Source organism: Anabrus simplex, chromosome 1 (assembly GCF_040414725.1).
Source record: "Anabrus simplex isolate iqAnaSimp1 chromosome 1, ASM4041472v1, whole genome shotgun sequence".
Lineage (NCBI taxonomy): Eukaryota > Metazoa > Arthropoda > Insecta > Orthoptera > Tettigoniidae > Anabrus > Anabrus simplex.
The window spans coordinates 695,952,852-695,976,222 of NC_090265.1; the positions used below are offsets into that span (position 1 = coordinate 695,952,852).

At 38.4% G+C, this 23,371-nt stretch overlaps 1 protein-coding gene across 1 annotated transcript in view; it reads right to left on the bottom strand.

Moving 5' to 3' along the window:
• Positions 1 to 6,631: 6,631 nt before the first annotated feature.
• LOC137500454 (uncharacterized) overlaps positions 6,632 to 23,371 on the bottom strand; it is an 88,775-nt gene continuing 72,035 nt past the window's right edge. The window contains exons 4-5 of the mRNA XM_068227348.1: positions 22,980 to 23,022; positions 6,632 to 6,863 (exon numbers count right to left, since the gene is read on the bottom strand). Of these exons, the coding sequence (XP_068083449.1) occupies positions 6,824 to 6,863; positions 22,980 to 23,022 (83 nt within the window). The 3' untranslated portion in view covers positions 6,632 to 6,823. The remainder of the gene's footprint in view (positions 6,864 to 22,979; positions 23,023 to 23,371) is intronic.

A 23,371-nucleotide genomic window follows, 5' to 3' on the forward strand; every position in this document is an offset into this window, starting at 1 on the left:
TAATATCACATACATGTGTTTAAATTATCAAGAAATTTATTAATAACATGGAAGATTGTTCTGTTAAAATAATCCCATGTGATCCAGGCAGAGGTCAGAAGCGAAAGGCGTGTCCTAGCAACCCGAAACGTGAGAGAGAAAAGAGGATAAGGTATGTATGTTTAGTTCTTTAGCTATGAAACTTCATACTCTGCGTTAGTACTATAAAATGAAACTACCGTTCTGAAAACAATGTTTATTATTGTTACAGATATATTGCAGAATCATTGCCAGTTTATCCAACTTGCAATCATGCTGGGAAGCCACATCAAGCATTTCAATGTAAGCGCCTGACTATGAACGATATGAATCGTTCTATTCTATACCTGGAAAAAAAGATTCAGGATAGTTTCATATTGAAACACATTGTGCCAACAACACCCAAACGCTCTAGAAAACGTGATGGTTCACAACAACATTTTTTTTTTTTTTTTTTTTTTGCTAGTTGCTTTACGTCGCACCGACACAGATAGGTCTTATGGTGACGATGGGACAGGGAAGGAAGCAGCCATGGCCTTAATTAATGTACAGCCCCAGCAACAACAATTAAATACAAAGTGCGAGCCAAGAATGGGTTATTAATTCCTGTGTGTAGACAGACTTTCTTAGCTATTCTCTGCATTAATAAGGACCATGTGCAATCAGTGGCTAAAAAAACTACCAAACGTCTGGTCGGTTATTACAAGACAAAAGAGGTCGCATGTCGAAGAAAAATGAACCAAGTATATTAAGATGTTTCTTGAAACACTAAGAGTGACTGAGAGTCGTTACTGTAGGCCTAAAACTAGTACTCGTCACTGCCTCCCAAGTGAGCTCAACATTAAAAAGCTGTGAAAAATGTACAATAAGAAGGTGGAAGGTATTTTCTGAATTAAGAGTAACAGAGTTGGTTTTCTAGAAGATATTTCAATGAAAATTATAGTATTGGATTTGGAGCACCTATGACTGATGCTTGTTCAGTATGTTTGAGTTTGAAGCAGAGAATACAGAATGAAAAAGATAAAATTTGTAAATACCAAACTGATGATGGAACTCAGAGTGCATCGCCTAAGGAGCAGTTCTGCTATTGACATAGACGAGCTGAATGTTCATAATTTTGCAATAGTAGAGGGCTTTTTCCAATCAAAGCTGAACAAAGAAAGTGTGTTTACGTACACATGGTCAGTGTATGACAGGAACTGATTTTACAAACATCAGACGCATTCGATTAGTAGCAGATGGATGTGGAAGGCAGAATAAAAACACTATGCTATTTGTTTTACGTTGCACCGACACAGATAGGTCTTACGGCGACGATGGGATAGGAAAGGTCTAGGAATGGAAAGGAATTGGCTGTATCCTTAATTAAGGTACAGTCCCAGCATTTGCCTGGTACGAAAATGGGAAACCACGGAAAACCATCTTCAGGGCTGCCGACAGTGGGGTTCGAACCCACTATCTCCCGGATGCAAAAAAGACACTCTGATGGTGTCAACGTGTTCAAAATGGTTGTGTGAATGTGCCCCACTGGTACTGAGAGCCTTGGAATGGTTTACCCAGTGACCGGACACTCATTTCCACCAGCAGGCCGTGTATTTGGTCACATAGAGAAAGTTGTCAGGAAAAATCCAGCATAATCCATCCTCAAGAGTATTATGAAATTTACTCACAGTTTGGAAGTGTTCATTTTATCAATAATGACTTCCATGTCTATGACTTTAAACACTTCAGCAAAGAATTTCAGAAACCACCGTCTGCATGACATTTCAAGATTTCTCAAATCAAGAGAGTAATACTGAGAAAAACAAGCAGTGGAGTTACAGTTCAGGGTGAAGCACATTACTGCACTGATCTATGTATCCCTAAAAGTATTCTCAAGAAGGGAAAGAGATTAGGGAATTACTGCTCTTAATATTCTTACAAATGGTGTCTAAGTGAAAAAAGAAAAACTCGCAGACATAGACAACATACTGAAAAATCACTTTGGAATGGAATGGTGAGAAATGGAGAGCCTCAAATTCTACAAGGAACTCATCGATACTAACAATGAAAATCTACCTGAATTAATAAAAGATGAGCCTGCCTGTGAAGGGAATGAGAGTGTGTGCCTGATCTCAAAGTTTAAAACAATGTGAATGTTTTTCGATTGTCAAGATCTATTTGGTGAACTATAACTAATTCAATTAACCATTATTCTTGAATTTACATTTGTAAGAAAGCCTTTTATTATTTAAATATTTCATTGCTAACAAAAAAATACTTGACTGAAGAGACCTAGCTTCTCATTCGTCTACATGGCAGTATTTTGAATTGATGATTACTATCATGTTCCAACCAAAACCCTCCAAGTCCAAAATAAAATCCACACTTAGGCCTACAGCGAAAATAATAGGTGTACGTTTATTTTTCTTTGCTCATATTGTTCCCAAACCCCCTTACACTTGTCCAATACACACACACACACGATAAGTACAAATGGTAAAGCAGAGGCAGGTTTTTCTCAATTTCTGAAAATTTTGTCAATATGGACTTGGCGGCTTTTGCATATTGTCCTCAAATATCAGAAATAATTTTCTAATAAAAATGTTTTGTGATACTCTCGTCCGAGATTCGAATCAATAACCACAAAGTTGAATTTTCCCTCCTAAGAGAGAGCGCATGGTGGTGGTAGCAATATGTATATAGTAGGCCTATATAATACATTATGTATTGTTTTGGATAGTAGTCGATTGCATTTCTGTCTCACCAAAAGCAATTCTTGGACCTATGACCTTAGCTGTTAGGACCCTTTAAACAACAAGCATCATCATCAAAGTATTCCCACTGGGAGAGTTGGTCGTGCAGTTGGAGGCACGCAGGTGAGCTTGCATCCGGGAGATAGTGGGACGAGGCAGCCCTGTTAATGGCATGGAACAGTGAACAAAGACTGCTGTGAATACACGGACAGAATTGTGAGACTGTGTTGCATACAGGCTATAAATTAAGTGGCTGTGCCATTAAGGGATTTCGTTAAGCCACCGTTTGCTTCGATTACATTGTATTGTACACCACACGTGTCTGCGGATGAAATGGTGCCTACATCGTCATCCCCCTATGGGTGGAACTGGCAGAATAACACCCACGGTATCACCTGCCTGCCGTAAGAGGTGACTAGAAGGGGCCCTAGGGGCTCTTAACTTGGGAGCGTGGGTTGGCAACCATGGGGCGCTCAGCTGAGTCCTGGCATTGCTTCCAATTACTTGTGCCGGGCTCCTCACTATCATTCTATCTGACTTCCTTGGTCAACTGTTGTTCTTTTCGACCCCGACGGTATTTTGTTGCGAATCCGCCAAAAACCCTTGCTAAATGAAATCAATCATGCTTAAATCAGTTACAATAAACATAAGAGACCCACAATTTTGAGTGTACCGAGTACTAAAGTAGTTGTAAATAGAAATTTAGCAGGAGTATTAAAGATTTGAAAGGGGACTGCCTGGCCGAAGCAATAAAGGCGTGCTCGGTTTATCCGGAAGGACGTGGGTTCGAATCCCCATCACGAAGTTGTAAAATTTAACGAATGAGATTTCCACTTCCAGAGGTGCACATGGCTCTGAGATTCACTCAGCCTACACCAAAAATGAGTACCAGGTTAATTCCTGGGCACAAAGGTGACCAGGCATAGAGTTAACCACTCTACCCCATAATAGCGGAAGCCTTTTCCTTTCACCCCTCCAAGGGCCTTCATGGCCTTAGAGACGACTTTGCTCTGCTTTGCTGTTAAAGATAAAAAGGAGGGCAATCCTATTCATGGGGAGTCTTTCATTTTCACGCCCTTCGTGGCCCTTGTCTTTCTATGACCAATACCTTAATTTTTCAAAGTATGGGATCCCTTCCATTTTCTCTCTCTGATTATAGTGTTATATAGAGGATGGTTGCCTAGTTGTACTTCCTCTTAAAGCAATAATCACCACCGCCACGTCAAGTGTAATCACATATGCTGAGTAGACCTTGAACCACCTCTCAGATTCAGGTAAAAATCCCTAAACTGGCCGAAAACCGAACCCGGGGCCTTCACGTAAGAGACACGCATGCTGCCCCTACACCACGGGGCCGGAAAAATTTTACAGGAGACAATAAAATCGTTCCTAAATTTTCCAAAGTGCATGAATAGGAAAGCAAATTTCTCACACAAATTGTATGGTGATTATCAGGAATGTTGTGTGGTTATCAACGTTTTTGTGCTTTTCTTTTGGTACACGCATGCACAGAAATGGTATCCCGACATAAACAATCAAGACTGCCCTACTCCAGTACTGAAAAGGAGGGGAGTGAGTGAAAGGGTAGTGTTGAAGGCCACTTCATTACTGAAAAGAAGGGGAGGGAGTGAATGGGTAGTGTTGAAGACCATTCCAGTACTGGAAAGGAGAGGAGGGAGTGAAGGGATAGTGTTGAAGGCCACTTCATTACTGAAAAGAAGGGGAGGGAGTGAAGGGGTAGTGTTGAAGACCATTCCAGTACTGGAAAGGAGGGGAAGGAGTGAAGGGGTAGTGTTGAAGACCACTCCAATACCGAAAAGGAAGAGAGGGAGTGAAGAGGTAGTGTTGAAGGCCACTCCAGTACTGAAAAGGAGGGTATGGAGTGGTGGGTAGTGTTGAAGGCCACTCCAGTACTGGAAAGGAAGAGAGGGAGTGAAGTGAAGAGGTAGTGTTGAAGGCCACTCCAGTACTGAGAAGGAGGGTATGGAGTGGTGGGTAGTGTTGAAGGCCACTCCAGTACTGAAAAGGAGGGGAGTGAGTGAAGGGGTAGTGTTAAAAGGCCACTCCAGTACTGAAAAGGAGTGGAGGAAGTGAAGGGGTAGAGTTGAAGGCCACTCCAGTACTGTAAAGGATGGGAAGGAATGAAGGGGTAGTGTTAAAGGCCACTCCAGTACTGAAAAGGAGGGGAATGAGTGAAGGGGTAGTGTTGAAGGCCACTCCAGTACTGAAAAGGAAGGGAGGGAGTGAACGGATAGTGTTAAAGGCCACTCCAGTATCGAAAAGGAGGGGAGGGAGTGGTTGGTAGTGTTGAAGGCCACTCCAGTACTGAAAAGGAGAGGAAGGGAGTGAAGGGGTAGTACTGAAGGCACAGTGTTTGCATTCCTATACATCCACCACTGTGCTCATTTCAATTACAACACTCTTGTAGCAGGCTGTCTATCCGTAGCAATGTGTTAAATGAGGAGATGGTGGGACGCCATGCTTTGTTTATATCGGAACACCATTTTTGTGCACGGTTGTACGTAAGACACTTTCTAGGAAGATGACTTATCTGTTTCTTGACCTGAAAAGATACAGTGCCATATTAGTCATGCTAAAATGGCATTTATTGTTTAATTACAAAACCTTAATATCCAATTTCCACTCAATTTACTTTCCAAATTAGACAAATGGGTCATTAATCATTTGAAATGTGGAAGTCTTATACATATTATGATAAGCATATGTACACACGCCTCTGTGGTGTAGTGGTAAGTGTGATTAGCTATCACCCCCGGAGGCCCGGGATCGATTCCCGGCTCTGCCACGAAATTTAAAAAGTGGTACGAGGGCGGGAATGGGGTCCACTCAGCCTCAGGAGGTCAACTGAGTAGAGGGGGGTTCGAATCCCTCCTCAGTCATCCTCAAAGTGGGTTTCCGTGGTCTCCCACTTTTCCTCCTGGCAAATGTAGGGATGGTACATAACTTAAGGCCACGGCCGCTTAATTCCCTCCTTGACTATCATTTCTAATCTTCCCATCCCTCCGCAAGGACCTTGTTCAGCACAGCAGGTGTGGACGCCTGGGCAAGGTACTCGTCCTCCTCCCCAGTTGTATCACCTCGACCCAAACCTGGAGGGTAAACAGATTAAGACAGAAAGAATATGTATACACACATTTAATTTTTTATGTCCATGTTAAAGGTAACATAGGTAAAAGACTTATTTAAACAAAACAAAAATGACAAATGTATCATGTTCAGACTTAGCCATTTTTAATGCAAATTCTTGACGAAGTCGTCCTCTATGGCAGAGATGTTACTTAAAGGAAAACATGTCTGATTATTTTATCAAATTTGTGGGCATCTACTTTTCTACCCAGTAGGCCTACGCATAAAATGTCATTTTTTCAAAAAAATTTGACATGACTAGTTTTTGCACCGAGGTCTTCAATTACTTGGGTCGCCACTTGATGTTGATTTCGCCAAGGTTTACGTCAAGATGCCCTTCCTGACACATCAACTCAATATGGAGGCCTGTATTCACAATTGCGGGCTTTTGGGTTTGTTGGCAATATGGTGTGTTGTTTGTAAATGGATAGGTGAGTGTTAAAGAATTAACCATACAGAGTAAAAATCTACAACCTGGCTGGGAATCAAACCTGGGGCCCTCTGAGGCGAGTCCCTAACCATTCAGCCAAGGAGACGGAGAAAAGTTATAAGCAAGAGACAGATTTTTTAAATGTTTAAAATAAGGGAATAATTATTACATTTGCCTTCTTTGGAGCCCTAAGGTTTTAGAGGTATGTGTCTCCCAAGTGTTCCCCTCAAAATTAGCCCAGGTCAAGCCCGCAGTTTATTTTATAACTCAATACAAAGCTCTGATTATAAAATGACTTATACTTTATTGACAATTAAGAAAATTGATACAGTTTAATAATAATAACTCATTTCCTTCTTCGTCTCCCTCCTTTCTTCTGCCTCTTCGGCTGCCTTCATAGCATTAAGCCCGCCACCATCATTGGATGTGGCGCGCACACTGAACCTTTAGTTAGCATTCCACTCCCAATTTTGCTCATCCAACTTCTTGTCTATCATGATGTGATAGCTCTCCTCCTGCTTGTCAACGTTTCCCTGTTCAAAAATATACACATTCTGTTAATACGATCAGATCTGGAACCCAGATGAATTTCAGTGAAATACAAACCTTTGTTTTAACTTTTCCTAGGTTGCCAGATATTTGCGGTCACGGACATTTGTGGTCATCGGACATTTGTGGTCAGCGAGATAAACTTGTGCCCATTCACAGAAATACCCCAGCAGTGACAGGACATTTCCAGTCACTGGAGCAGGGGGTGGGTAGCTTAATCTCGGGATATCCACGCTAACCTGCCTGAGTTCCTGCTCCCTCTTTCTAGATTAATATTCTGGATAAAGTGTGATGGGAATCAGCATTTTAAAATATATAATTTACTATTGACCAAATTATGTTATGTACTTGAGTTTGGAGGTTGTTCATTAAATAACCAATAGGCCTACAGAAAATCCGATGATGTCATAATTTTCCAAGCTTTGTTTCAATTTTCATTTTATGTAAGTTTTGAAATTTTTAATTATATTAATATTTTTTACTGAAGGTAGAACACAAAAACTCTCTTATGATGCTATAAAACTTACGCTGCACACACTGAATTTGTACCCAAATTGAAACAGCGAGTTTTGAAACTATTGTAGCTAATAGAGTAGAATCTCGATGCGTCGTCCCCGGAACCGTCGTTTTCCTGTAACAATCGTTCAATTTATTCAGTCCCAAAAATGTTCCACATAATCTAATGTTAAATTTCCCCGCATCTATCGTTCCTCGAACTATCGTTTTTCTCATCAATCGTCAAAAATGTACTAGTCCTCGGCCACAATTTCCCTGCATTTTTAGTTCATGAGAATAAAAAGTACACAAATGTTCTTTTGAATTTAAAGCAGTATGGAATAGCAACTTGGCTCCAGTCATCCCGCGGTAAGCATGTTTTCTTTTCTCAAATGTTAATTTAATATGTGCGCCCGATCGTTAAGATGTACGAAAACCAAAGATGCTGAACAGAGCCTTGCTACTACCGAGTAGCCAAAGGCCAGAAATTGAGAAACACTCAAACAGCCAATCAGGGAAGCTACCTATGATTCGACCCAAAGTTTTACCAATAAAATTTATCGTTATTCTTACCAATCGGATTACAGCACCATATATGGTAATGTGGGAAACATATTCTAGAGGTTTCGATTGTGAAACTCAGCAATTTCATGATCGAAGCCTCCACGTGGCAACCACAGGGTGATACAAAGAATGGAATACAACATGTACAATACTGGAGATCTCCAATACCAAAATCAATTACCAAAATCAATGTCTTCCAACACTCATAATGATTATTAAATATGAACAGTCTTTCCTGTAAGTCCTGAAAATTCTTTAAATCCACAAAATTTCACAACAAATGAAACACATAAAAATTTACATAAATTTACAGCAACAAAAAAAAAATATTTCATTGAATTCTTCAAAAAATATCTGTTCCTTAGTTTCTTTCAATGATGGTTTCATGACAAATTTTTAGTATAATGTCAAGAATTAAATGATTCCAACGACTTTATGAACTCATCACCGGCGACAAATACATAAGAGTTTTTTATTTATATTTAAGAAATAGTTCTTAACATATTACATATAGGGACATGTTTCACCCATAATGAGGGTGTCATCAGCCTAAATCTCATACCTGAAAGACAATTAGATTAGGATCCTGATTGTTCTTATACGTCTAAAATATAGATAAAGAGGATACTGTTTTAGATCCAAATGTGTATAAAATGACTAGCAAGTAGAATATAGTAATTATAAGTACTTTTATGATAAAGTTTTATAATCAATCCTTATTATAGATCTTTACAAATGTCTTGTTTTTTAAATGTGGTAACAAGTAGGTAAGTTCAAAAAGAATACGTAAATTGCTGCTTTGAAATGAAACCTGGTAAATAGGCCTATAGTGCCTTATTCTGAATATGGCGTAAGGAGCTTATAATAGCTTAATATTTAGGATAAAAGTCACTCTTAGAGGTAGTTAAATTTAAATCCAAAGTTGAAGTTGTTAATTTTATATGAAAAGATAGGATGACAAACTTCTTGAAGTACTTCGGAGTGAGGAGAAGTACTCGTCAGAAACGTAGCTATTTTTATAATTAGCTGGTAGACGTGGTTGTAGCTTCTTGTATTAAAAGTCGAAAGGAAAATGTGCGAGGTTGAGTAGAGCTTGTGGTGTTATGTCCCTTCGACAGTTGTTATCTTAATTTGGTTAAAGATGAGGTAAAATCCAAAGTTGTTTGTCTGTTGAAGTTGTTAATCTTATATGAAAAGATAAGATGACAAACTTCTTGAAGTACTTAGGAGCGAGGACAGGTACTCGTCAGAAAACGTAGCTATATTTATAATTAGCTGGTAGACGTGGTTGTAGCTTCTTGTATTAAAAGCTGAAAGGAAAATGTGCGAGGTTGAGTAGAGCTTGTGGTGTTATGTCTGAAATAAGAGGAGAGTGAAATGTTAAGGAATAAAATTAAAGGAGAAGGAGAGAATGAAGAAAAAAATGATATGTGTGTGAAGATTACTTACCCTTTCGAGAGTTGTGATGTTAATTTATTTAAATATGAGGTGAGTTGAAGAAAATATGTTGTGTGTGATATCATTTATCTTTTCAACTGTTGTAATGTTAATTAGTTGCCATGGTAGCATTTGAATGACTGCTATTTGTGCTTCTATACTAGACTTAACTAAAGTTGGCGTCTGACAGGTAAGGTTGGAGGGAGGAGCACTGCACGTGCCATTTCACGATGTTGCCACATTCCAGCATTCCATCTACATACTCTTACCCCTCGCTTCCGGCTCACTTGTTCCCTCCTTCATTCTGACCGCTGTGATCTGTTGTAGACTACCTGCCCAGGCGGTGTCGTCCCATTTGCGATCACTCTTATACAAACAATCAGGTTCTTGACAGTGACAGGTTTGGCAACTCCCAGCAAGACGAGCTGCCCTGAAGTTTTGTCTCCATGGCAACCGCAGTCGCCCCACCCTCGTTCCCATGGCAACCACACAGCCACTCCCTTTATCCCGCCTCGGCAGGCAGTAAACGGACCTCCCTCTAAGAAATGTCAGACGACAACTCTTATTATTAGCAGTATAGTGTTATACTGATGTGACATTGGCGGGGGTGGGGGTAGGTTGGGCGGAACGTTAAGTTTATGCGTTATTGGATGTGGCTTGCTTGTGGGGGCAGATGGGGAGGTAGTTGTGTTTAGTAAAGTGGGAGGGGTCTTGGAAGATGATAATTTCAGATTGTTTATTAAGTTATCTCGTATAATGGGTTTTTGACTTCAAAAATATTGTTAAGGTTTGAATTGTTGTTGTAATATTGGTCTAAACATGTGTTGTGTTTGGAGGCATTATAATGTTTTAAGTATCTAGTGTGAAAGCTGCGATGTGTCCGATGTACGAGACACCACATTCGGTGCAAGTGAGTCTGTAAATGCCTGAACCTGAGTAAATGTTATTTGAATTGACTGTGTTGTGATTGAAAAATAATTTTTGGTTGGTGTTATTTCCTCTAAAGGCTATGCAAGTGTTTTGGTTTTTTTAGGGGGTTCAAAATTTGGTAAATGTCTGGATTGTTGTAAGTGAAAGTAATAAAATTAGATTTTTTGGGTCTGTCAGGGATGAGGTTAGTTAGTTGTTAATTTGTTGATTAAATTTTATGTAATTGAGTTCATCTTTTAGGTTCTTAGGTGATATAGGGATTTTTAAGGCTCTGTAAATTAAACTATGGAAGGTAGATAGTTTATGGGAGTTTGGATGTAATGAAGTATTTTTTATTGTTACTGCAGTGTGGATTGGTTTTCTATAAATTTGGAAGTCAAAGTTATCATTATTATGTGTTACTGTGACATCTAGGAAATTTAAGGATCTATTGATTTCATCTTCCTTGGTGAATTTTATATTTTTGTCTAGGTTGTTAAGGATATTTAAAATATTATCGCTGTTATTGAGTTCTTTATTAATAATTACAAAAGTGTCTTATTTATATTTGAGGCATATAAGAACAATCAGGATCCTGATCTAATCTTTCTTTCAGGTATGTTTTGGCTGACGATGCCCTCATTATGGGTGAAACATGTCCCTATATCTGATATGTTAAGAACTATTTCTTAAATAAAAAATCTCTTATGTATTGAACAGGTGGAATGTATAATCAATAACATGAGATTTGTAACATGTAATGCATATATGTATGCATTAACCTTCCATGTTTGCTTCTTGATTTCATTCTGTGTGAAGATAATATACAGCATAGGACTTAATGTGTCCCCCCTGTAACACCCTATTTGTATGCCGGATCCACCTTGATGTGCAGAGATTGTCACTTATTTGAATATAGTTCTCCGAAAATATGTTGGTAACTAGCCTTGTGAGCCATGTACGGCCAATGATTCCCTCCAGTTTTCTAGCAAGTTTCAGCCTATCTACTGTATCAAAAGTCTAGGAGTAGTCAATAAATATTACATACATTTTGCCTTGCTTTTTTTCTGGTTGTTTCATGAATATCTTGCAGGAGGCATTCCACTGCCATCAGAGTTGATCTCCCGGCTTTAAATCCAAACTATTTATCAGGGAGAAGCGGGTCTGCTATTCTATTCATTCTTTGAGTTATCAGTTTGATGAGAATCTTAAAATCTGCTGATTCAGGAGCCACTCCGTGATATGATTCCGAGTTTTTTGCTTCTTCTTTCCCTTTGTAGAGCATCTTAATGACTGATTTTCTCCATGCATTTGGAATGTTTCCTGATTCCAGACACTTGTTCATCAGTTCTAACCACACTGTTTCTAGACAAGGGAGAGATGTCTTCAGGTATTCGTTGTAGAGGCCATTAGGACTTGCTGCCTTATTAGATTTTGCACTTGAGATCACTTTCCTTACTTCTTCTTAAGTGAAAGGACTGCATGGTTTAACTCATTCCATTGTAGGTGTTAAGTCTTATTTGCACAGTACATTTTCCATGTACATCTCCCAGATCTCCATTGGTATGTCTGTTGGGAACCTTGGTTGGCATGGCGTGTGTCCTTGATTTCCTTTATTAGCTTCTGGTATTGTACTTCTATGTAACTGGCTTTCTTTTCCTTCAAAAGAGTTTTGTATGCCTTTCTAGCAGTTTAGTTGAAATATACATTGTAATTTACTACAAATTTTCAGGAAACATGCCCTAATGTCTGCTGTTTGAAAATTAAAGTTAAGCTGTAAAGATTTAATTCAAAATTTAATAAAGTACGGTAAACAAAATACGTACTCACAACACAACAATTTCAGAAAATTACAAATTATTAGGTACATTTAATGTTATTGCAATATTTCTCAGTATTTCGTGGGATACCTTTTGATTTAATCACTGCCTTGATTCTGCGTGGTATCAAGTCTATCAAATCTCTGAGATATTCTGGTTTGATCACTCTGAACCATAAACTGACAATGGCTTCTAACAGCTCCCTCTTGTTACTGGGATTCCGCTGTGAAACCAAAATTTTCAGCCTTGCCCACAAGTTCTCAACTGGGTTGAGGTCGGGACTGTTGCCAGGTCAAGGAAGCACACTAATGTGATGGTCAGCAAACCATTTCTTATTGATTCTAGTGCTGTGGCATGGCCCATTGTCTTGTTGAAAGATGCACGGATGGTTGTTACCTTGAAACAAATCATGGATGGAGGGCAGCAATTTCGACACTAACAAGAAAACATTGGGAATGGTTAAATCATCGATCGCGATGAAACTTGGAAAATACATTGAGGTACACGTAAAAATGATGTCGGCATCAATTTTGGGTGCCAACATTCATTAGGGCGTTAACTACGGGGCCTAAAAGTTGCAACATTTCAAATTCCACGCGATCAGCGATGAATACCTGCTGGCCAATGCTAAGCCTGCACACTGCGTGCTTGGAGACACACCTCTTCACCTCCTCCCCTCCTCGCTACAATTGGTTCGCCACCGCACGTTTCCCTTTTTCTCGCGCTTGCCGGCTGCTTAGCTGTTCAACGGGACCGGCTCTATACTTTGCTTCTTTTCGTACTATAATTATTGAAATCCTTTAAATAACGTTCCGTTTCACACATAATGATAATAAATAACCTACACTAATATACCCGTATTTTATTCAAATGTCACATTTTCATTCCTGCTAATTCCGGTGAGTTGTCACATTCGTGGGTACAACTCCGAGTTAAGTACCACCAGGCGTGGTCAAACGTGGGATGGGGAACTGCATCCTACCTATGCTTAAATTATTATTTACTTCTAAAACGCCTTAAACCTGTCAGCAGTGTCCTTTAGATTTGACATACATATGGAATTAATTAAATTAAATCGACCACCACTAAATAAATCTCCCACTTTTAAACAACGTTAAATACCTTTTTATGTAAAGAAATTAGTGCCCGGGTAGAGGATCTCATTGAATGTAATGAGATTCGGTACCTCGGGATATCAAAACCTGGTTATAGGTCCAGATCTTCATTTTATGTCACCTTCCCCCCCACTCCCACCCATTTTGTGTACGCTATCAGTTGTGTCATAACGAAACTATATCGCGGACGACAACACCAACAATTATAAACTCCGAGTTTGAAACTACTGGTATTTTCCGTATTGCATACTCTGGTATAAGGAATAGGCCTATGGGTAGAATGTTTTTATTTGTGCTTGTACTGAACAATTTATTTATGTTTTGCAGTGACAAGCACAACGCATTTCAATTACAGCAATGGTTGCCGAATATAAATACATTTAATGCATAGGCAACTTTGATATGAGTATGACATGGAATGTAGTAAAGTTTGACGTAATAAGAAAAACCTTGAAAAATAAAAAAGATGTGCATTTATATATGCAGTAGATATACAGTAATCACAGGCAGGCCTGTAGTCTTACTGTACTGGTACTTTTGTGTTATAGCTGACGAAGGTCTATGTTGTTGTTGCTAGGGGCTTTACGTCGCACCGACACAGATAGGTCTTATGGCGACGATGAAGGTCTATGTATTCAACAAGTACCGATATTAAAGTATCACACTACAGTCTTCTGGGTATAATGGCAGTTATATACGCAAGAAGTTAAATGGCTATTGTACGAACTGGTACAACAACAAACAATTACAAGGCAACACAATAAATTACTCCGTATAAGCCTACATTACATCGGGCAAACTCCCCGCCAGTGACTGATAGTAAACAAAAACAGTCTTTGGTCTATTCGAAACATTAAAAAATAGTGAAAAGAAAACCGAAACAAAACAATTAACAACAGGCACCATTTTTTTTGCTAATTGCTTTACGTCGCACCAACACAGATAGGTTTTATGGCGGCGATGGGATAGGAATGGCTTAGGAGTCGGAAGGAAGCGGCCATGGCCTTAATTAAGGTACAACCCCAGCATTTGCCTGGTGTGAAAATGGGAAACCACGCAAAACCATCTTCAGGCCTGCCAACAGTGGGATTCGAACCCACAATCTCCCGGATGCAATCTCACAGTCGTGCGCCTCTAACCGTACGGCCAACTCGCCAGGTGCAAACCTTTTCATAAACATTTCAGAAAACATAAACTGACTAATACAATGTGGAAATTACAAACGAGAGATATGAGGAAGGCTGATAGATTACCCAAAGTGCAGCACCGGTTCTCTTCGACAGCTAAGAAAACAGGCTGGCGAGGGGGAAGGGAAACGTGCGGTGGTGAACCAATTGGAGCGTGGAGGGGAGGAGGTGCAGAGGCATGTCTCCAAGCACGCAGTGTGCAGGCTTAGCATTGGCCAGCAGGTATTCATCGCTGATCGCGCGGAATTTGAAATGTCGCAACTTTTAGGCCCCGTAGTTAATGCCCTAATGAATGTTGGCACCCAAAATTGATGCCGACATCGTTTTTACATGCACCTCAATGTGTCTTCCAAGTTTCATCACGATCGACGATTTAACCATTGCCGATGTTTCCTTGTAAGACTTCTTCTTGGTACTTTTTGGCGTTAATGTTACCCTGAAACACTTGCGGACGCCCAATTCCATGTCTTGTCATGCAGCCCCACACCATGACATTGATGGGATGCTTCATAGTGGCAATGGTGCACTCAAGCAACAAGTCTTCGCCTGGTCGACGACGAACGAACTTTATTCCATCGCTTCCAAAGCTGCTGATCTTGGTCTCGTCACTTCAAATGACTCTAGCCCAGTCTTCTTGCGCCCACTCCTTCTGTGCTAAATCCCATTGCAAATGTTTCTGCCAAACCATTTTCACAAGTTTCTGTCAGACCGTTCGATCTGAAACTTCAACCCCTCAAGTCTTCAAGATGGCATTTATATCTTTTGCGGTATGCCGACGATCTGTAGAGAAAGACGGCAGATTCTATGACAGTCTTGATCAGTCAATGTTGGTATTCTGTCAGTCTCGGAGCAGTTTTGGTTGACCCAGTTTCTTCATACCACTTGCAAACTTTCCTCATACCCGACTTCGTAATGCCTCCACCCAATCTTTTTGCTATTTCTTCATAAGTATAACCTTCTTCACGGAGTGTTATTGCTTTACTCCTTTTACTCAATGACCAAACAGTACATTTTGGTGCAGGAGACATTGTTTTCAACACTGTATTCCGTCTCAACTCAGCTCACTTTAAAGAAATCTTACACTTCAACAACAACATTTTGCTGACTATTACTGTTACAACAATGATCATAATGCTTTTTCTCACTGGATAAAGCAATAATAATAACCATTCATTGTTTGATTTGTCAGAACAAAACAAATGACAAACTTGTTTTACAGCTGAAAAAGCATGTAAAATAGTGAAGTTTTTTAACTGTTGTCAGTTATATCTATTTACTTATTTTTAATAAAAATACAACATATCCCACTTTTAAAAAATGATAAATATTTAGTATACGTATTATAAACAAAAGGTAAAAGCATAATTTATTGATTTAGTGTACCACAACTTACGTACATTTCATGATAATTATAAAGAATGAACATTTCAATAAAATGTCCAGAATTTATGCCACTACCGGTACTGTATAACTAGAACAGTAATAGTGTCAATATTGTTTCCAAGAAAAAAAAGAAACATAACAAACATGACAGTGTAAAGAAAGGATCATTTATAGCCACAAATGCTGTAAGTTTTCTTCGTACATTTGAATTAAAGAATAACATTCTACAAGTTTCAAGCGTTTCTTCCGCCGTTGCTTTCCAGTACAAACACCGAATGGATGTTTGTTTTTAAATTTAACAACTGGCAATTATTGTAAGTCTATTAAAACATTGACCAAATATCACAAACACCGCTATTAAAAACAAACTCTGCATTGGCGCATCCCATCGCTCTTCCCAAGAAAATGAACGCCACCCCCTGTCCTCTAACATGCGCAGGTTAGGGTTTGTCAGCTGGGAGCCGACTTCATGTTCATGATTACAATTTAAATGTCCATGATTAAGTGATCTATTTTCCACAAAATGATGAAACAATTCTGGGATGGTGAATTGAGAACATACACCACATTTCTAACCGAGTCGTATGTACAGTAAAAAACAAAACAACCGAGCATGTTGGTTGTACGTTGAGGGTCTTGCAGCTGTGAGTGTGCCTTTGGGAGATAGTAGGTTCGATTCCCACCATCAGCAGCCGAAAGATGGTTTTCCGTGGTTTCCCAATTTCACTATACCTTAATTAAAGATTATTATTAATCATATACAGTCGTATCAGCACACTTGTTTTTAAAACATACCGGTAACCGGTTTTTGGACACTAAGTTCCATCATCAGTGTTAGAATTTAAATTTAATATCACATGAGTGTGTCATCAAAATTAGTTAAAATGAGTTTAAAATGTAGCCCTGTTGATATTATGGTATGTTCATGCCTTTTACAACATCATTTTAAGTTTCTATGTAGGTCTATTATTTGCATACTTTTACACTTTTTTTCTTTTTCTTATTTTACAGTTAATGTCAACAGGGCTACATTTAAACTCATTTTAACTCATTTTGACGACACAATCATGTGATATTAAATTTAAATTCTAGCACTGATGATGGACCTTAGTGTCCGAAAACTGGTTATGTTTTAAAAAAGAGTGCACCGATATGTCTGTACATGATTAATAATAATAATAATAATAATAATAATAATAATAATAATAATAATAATAATTGTTACAGAGTTTTCCGTGGTGAAAGAAGGTGCGGGCTGGAATGGGTCTAACTACTAGTCCGAAAGATGAATTAAAATTTCAATAAAGGTTATATTTTCAAAACTTAAAAATGGTGACATAGAATTTTGAGTGTACAACAAATAACAACAAGTTAAATCAGGTACACAATCAAGAAGTCCAAACTTGACCCAGTTTCCACTAGGGGAAATAACAAAATCAGGTACCAGAGTAGATTTACAAGAAAAGCCCGAGATTCGGGTTCTTACAAGTTCTGGGCTTTGTGCCCCAAGTTACAATTCCTGAGCCCTCAGCTCATAACCTCAAATTATCAAAGGGCAGAAAACCCCTAATTGCATGGAGCACTTGCTCCCAACTTTTAACTTCAAGCCTCCCAGAGGCACCTTTCACACACAAGAAAGAGCTGACCCGCTCTCAATTTTTCAAGCCTATTTAAGAGACCATAAACTGACTTTACACTTACTACCCTCAAGGCACACAAAGAAACAGGGGTATTTAATACCCAACCTACAGGGCCTTCGCATGAAGAAAACAAAACATCAGGTTAAGTTAATGGCCCAAAGTACAGAAAGGACTGGAGGTGTGAACTTGCACTCCTAAATACACAATATTAAAACCTAGGTGGCTCTAGGCCGATACACAGGGGCTAATCCCAAGCTAGGGAGGTGACTCATATGAAAAAAACTTTAATACATTAAGGGAGAGAAGAAACAGTTATGAAAACGTAGTCACCTCAATTTCAAAATGAAGGGGAGCTCGAGAGGGTGAAGCACTCTCTATCCCCGCTTTACGGTAAAAGAGATTTGTAGTTTTTACATAGAATGAAAAGGAATTTACATTTTAAAGAGATGGGTTACATATTAAGGTTTCGAACCCTCCCCGAAAGTTAGACTGCTGAGCTAGCAAGAAATAAAGATGTTAAAAGGCCATTACCTTATTGAAGATCTAACTACGAGTCGCTTCCTGCCCCCTGCTACATATTCACACACTGAGTTAGATGTTATACTAGTGGCCCCGAGACAAGAAAATCAGCAGTTTTTATACTCTCGTGGAAAATTCGAGACCTTTCAAGAATGAGTAGACACACCCCCTCAATTTTTATTGGTAGACTATGAATTACACATGGAAATTTGAAGAAGAAAGCTATGATTGGAGGAAAATTAATTACAGAAATTACTGATTGGCTTAATTCAAAATAGGCGGAAGGAAAGGATTACTATTGCCAACCCACAAACCACAGAACAAAATTTAGTAAAGACAAAACTTATGAATGCTACATTTCTCCAAGAAGGTTCATTCCTTTACACCAGAGTTCGTTATCATAGTTTTGGGTAGAGACATCTGTTAGAGAATGTCCACACTTCTCGATCAATGATAAACAAAAGCAAATAAAAAAAAAACACAGTGACATCTTCTGATAACCAGTAGAGTTGGTTCAGTTGTTAAAGTTCCGGGTTTCTCCAGTAGAGAAGTTTCAATTGGCGCAAGATTTGAACTTGTGTCGCGTAGAGGTGTACCGCCCGGTACAATAATAATAATAATAATAATAATAATAATAATAATAATAATAATAATAATAATAATAATAATAATAATAATAATAATAATCTATATATATAAAATAAGAGTTTTGTCTGTATATTGCTCAGAATTTGAAAAGAATGGTATTTCTGTTTCGGTCATGTCCACAGTAACAAGGAAATGCCCTTTTCACTTTTCCGTAATGTCTGTCTGTCTGTCTGTCTGTCTGTCTGTCTGTCTGTCTGTCTGTCTGTCTGTCTGTCTGTCTGTCTGTCTGTCTGTCTGTCTGTACACGCATCACTAGAAAATGGCTAAAGAGAATTTAATGGAAATTGGTATGCGAAGTCGGGGAATAAGTCACTACAATCTAAGCTATAAATAATTTTATTTACGCTGATGGAAATGGTAGTTTAGGGGAAGGCCTAAATTTTAATTTACGTAATTAGTGGTCCTATCTCATTGAAAACTGGTATACAAAGTTGGAGAATGATCCAATACAATCTAGGATATAAATCATTTTATTCACGCTGAACAAAATGGTAGTTTAGAGGAAGCCCTAAAATTTAATTCTCAAATATTTATATTAGACCTATTAGTGGTCTTATCGATAAATACTACACAACCAAGGTTATATAGAATTAAATTTCCAACCATTTATGTCTTATACATTTTTACCGTACTGGCTATGATAACAGAGATATTCATGAATTTGTATTTTTGTTGCTAAGTCAATATCGACATCGAGCCACGAGAAAATGGGTTAACAGAAGTTAATGAAAATCTGTATATAGGGTCGGGGAATAAGAAACTACAGTCTAAGCCATAAACAACTTTATTCACCCTGGATGGAATTGCAGTTAAGGGGAAGGCGCCTAAAATTTAATTTTTAAATACAGTACTTATGTTTTTGGTCCTATAGAAAAGTACTACATAACAAAAGAGAGAATACAATTTTTGATCATTTTGTTTTATTCAGTTTTACCATTCCGACTCTGACGAGTGGTATTTCAAGAGTCGGAAGAAAACTAAATGTGAAGGCCTACAATACCGAAAGTGCATAACATTGATCAACAATAACATTATATAGGCCATGGTTTGTTGTGATGTTATTTGTCTCTTATGCTGACTCTCAACTCCAATAGATGGGATTACTGCTGCATACCGAGTATAATACCCTGACTGAATATTGGCGGGAAATAGCCGGGGAGTTAGAAAACTTTCTTCTTTAGCATGCCATTCCTCTGGTTCCTACGTTTTCTGATACAGCTGGTACGTAACACACTGGTTCTTCATAATATACCAGCTATTCGATCCCTACTCTGACGTGCTGTTTTGAATGATCAGTGTGCATACTTTAGGCGTAGTAGTAGTAGTAGTAGTAGTAGTAGTAGTATGGTCTGGTCTAGAATAACAATTTAGGCCTATTCCAAATTATGACAGCACAATAACTCAAAATTCAACCCTGAAAAGAGCCGTTTCTTAAGAAAAGCTTCTTCTTCTTAACTTTTATTAAATTCTACATACATTTTATTCCAAATTATCAGTGAAGAGGGGGTTTCTCCTCTGGCTTGGAGGAAAAATTTGCCTCCAAGTCGGAGAGATTTTTCTGACGCCAGTGAAGTGAACTGATATTTTCTGATTCATCAGATACTCCTAGGAAACATAAAGGGGCATAGTTTTTGCTCTGGGAGTCTCCACTATTCGACCCTCTTCCCACCGAAAAAAGACGAAGAGTGTTCACGAATCACGGTTGTTTGCGGCTTGGTCATACCAGCTTTGGGACTTTGGACTGTTAGATCGGCAGTGTAGTCCTGGTCGTTAAAAGTGAGAAAATGTGTGGTGTTTCATTTGATCAAGTATTTCATATGAAAGCATTGCTTTTAATCGTGCCATTCCTACTGACATCATTGTAATGTATGTTCATTTCAGTTGGGAAAACCACTAAGACAGTCTTTCTGAGGATGTAAGAAGGCAGGTTGGAGAGTGAGTGTCTACTATTATAATGAAAACTCCCCAACCTGATTGTGACTGATGGCATGCAAGCGGGTCTAACATTACAGTGAAAATTTCCTAACTCAGTCTTCATATGAGAAAAGATGTTTGGTGACTTTCCCGCCGCGTTTCTAGGGTAACGTTAAGAGCTATGCAATTTAGTACAATCTTGCTCACAACGTGTAAACTAGAATTCTGTATACAATGTAGAGTTCCATAGCGAAGCACGGGTACATCAGCTAATAATAATAATAATAATAATAATAATAATAATAATAATAATAATAATAAAATAACTACATCAGCACTGTTAATAAGAAATGGCTTTGATATTTTATAATGATTATAATTCTGAATTAAAAACACAGTCAATACCTTTCTAATCCTAGCCTTTTACCAACCTTCTATCACCAAAAACCTTCCGACGTGTTAGTGCAACATTAAACAAGTAGGAAAACAAAGTAGAACAAAACAAAGTCTACAAACTTTCTATTCCAATTCTAAATTATGAAAAATTACATATTCTTTGAAATCATTCCTATTTCTCTGAAAATTAAGGTTATTGCCGTAATGTCATCTTATAGCAGTAATTTGCAACAAGGAAACTGACCTCAACGGTTTTCAATTATTACGCGATGTAAAGAAACTGTGCAAATATTATGCTTATTATTTCCAACGTGTATATCATGGTTGCAATATTTTAATGCTTCTATGAGGTTTACATTAAGAAATATGTCCAAATATAGTAACCGTATTTTATTATTTTGCTTTCCCCCAATTTTTTATATCACCCCCATTTATCATTTTCCCACGTATGTATGTTGGGTAGTCAGCCCGAAGGCCTGTTTGATCCTCTGTAGCTCCGCCAACAGCTGTCATAAACAGCCTAGGCGTCACTGAAGGGGCGTACTAGGGAAATGAGGAGCGAGGTAGTTTCCCGTTGCTTTCCTCACCGAGCCAGTCGTTGCTATTACATACCAGTCTGCCAAGTCCACTGAAATGCATGCACCAACCGACCCTATGAGCGATATTTTCACACCATTCATAACAGGGACTGGCTGCATAAGGAATGGTATTACTAGCATCACTCGTACCTCAGTCACTTTCATATTGTCAAAGCCAAGGATGAGACTGAGACAGGTCAATGAAAATAACAAATTTGATATAGCCCATACCAGAAGACATAGTGCCACATCCATCGTAATTTTTCTCCTCCCCCTTGAAAAATGATGCATCAAAGTTTTACTGTAGAAGGGTGCTATACAATTTTAGTTCTAATTGTATTAACAATTAAATTAATGAAAATGTATTATTGTATTTAGTTTCTTAGGTTTTAGACCTCATCTCATGTGATAGGAAAGTATGCTTTATACGAGTATAACAATTTATAACTGTACTTCTGGATAAAATTTAAGCTAATGATTTTAGTTATTTCCATGTTATATGAACTTCTAAATAAATTAGGTGATAATTATATTTATATAAATAAGATCTATGCGGGGAATAGAATAGGGATATGTTTCCTGTAAAACCAGTTACTGTACATAGTAAGCAGAATACAGTTTGGTCAAATATTATTAGTAATTTTTTATGCATTTTGTAACATTTTTCCAAAAATTTAAGGGGATTTCATATTGAGTTTACCGAGCTCGATAGCTGCAGTCCCTTAAGTGCGGCCAGTATCCAGTAATCGGGAGATAGTGGGTTCGAACCCTACTGTTGGCAGCCCTGAAGATGGTTTTCCGTGGTTTCCCATTTTCACACCAGGCAAATGCTGGGGCTGTACCTTAATTAAGGCCATGGCCACTTCCTTCCCATTCCTAGGCCTTTCCTATCCCATCGTTGCCATAAGACATATCTGTGTCGGTGCGACGTAAAGCAAATAGCATATTCAGTTTTCTTTTTGGTCTACAACATCCGACACTTGTGATTTGCTTCATTTGGCGAAACCTGGGGACAAAGAGCCAAAGAATGCATGCAGGTAATGGAAGGCAGTGAGAAAGAATTACTTTTTTATTTGTGAAAAACTTCTATGTTAAATAAGGCTTGATTATTTAAAAAAACGACCCCTTAGATGTGAAGATCAAGAAAGAAGGCTAAGTTATATGAATTTTCTTTAAACACAAGAAAATATTTTTACAACTGATGACCATTCAACCATAAGATGTAATCCACACATGTGCAAGTCTCATCACAGGCGAGATAATACTTGCACATAAGTTGTGTAACAATATTTTACAGGAGAAAAATTAGAGAATCAGACACATGGATGAGAAATATTGATTATTCTATTTTAATGGCTTCTTTTAGTGTGGTGGTAGAAGGAGGGTAAGTATCATGTTGTGAGATTATATCTATTGAATGTGATATTATAGTTTACTACTCAAGTGACTTAGAAATCTCTGCTGAATCTTTTGTTGATGTGGAAAATGCACTTACTTTTCTTCTTTGGTGGTGAATCTCCATTGCCATTCTCCCGTTTCTAAAAAGAGAAGAGAACATACTGTCGTATCATGTAGATCAAGAAAAGACAAAAGACCAGAACTCAGGCTGATAGGAGAAATAAAATAAAATGTTTCAATTCATTATTATTACATGCATTTCTTTTTTGCTTTACGTCGCACTGACACAGATAGGTCTTATGGCGAAGATGGGAGAGGAAAGGCCTGGGAATTGGAAGGAAGCGGCCGTGGCCTTAATTAAGGTACAGCCCCGGCATTTGCCTGGTGTGAAAATGGGAAACCACGGAAAACCATTTTCAGGGCTGCCGCAGTGGGGCTAGAACCCATTATCTCCCAATTACTGGATACTGGCCGCACTAAAGCGACTGC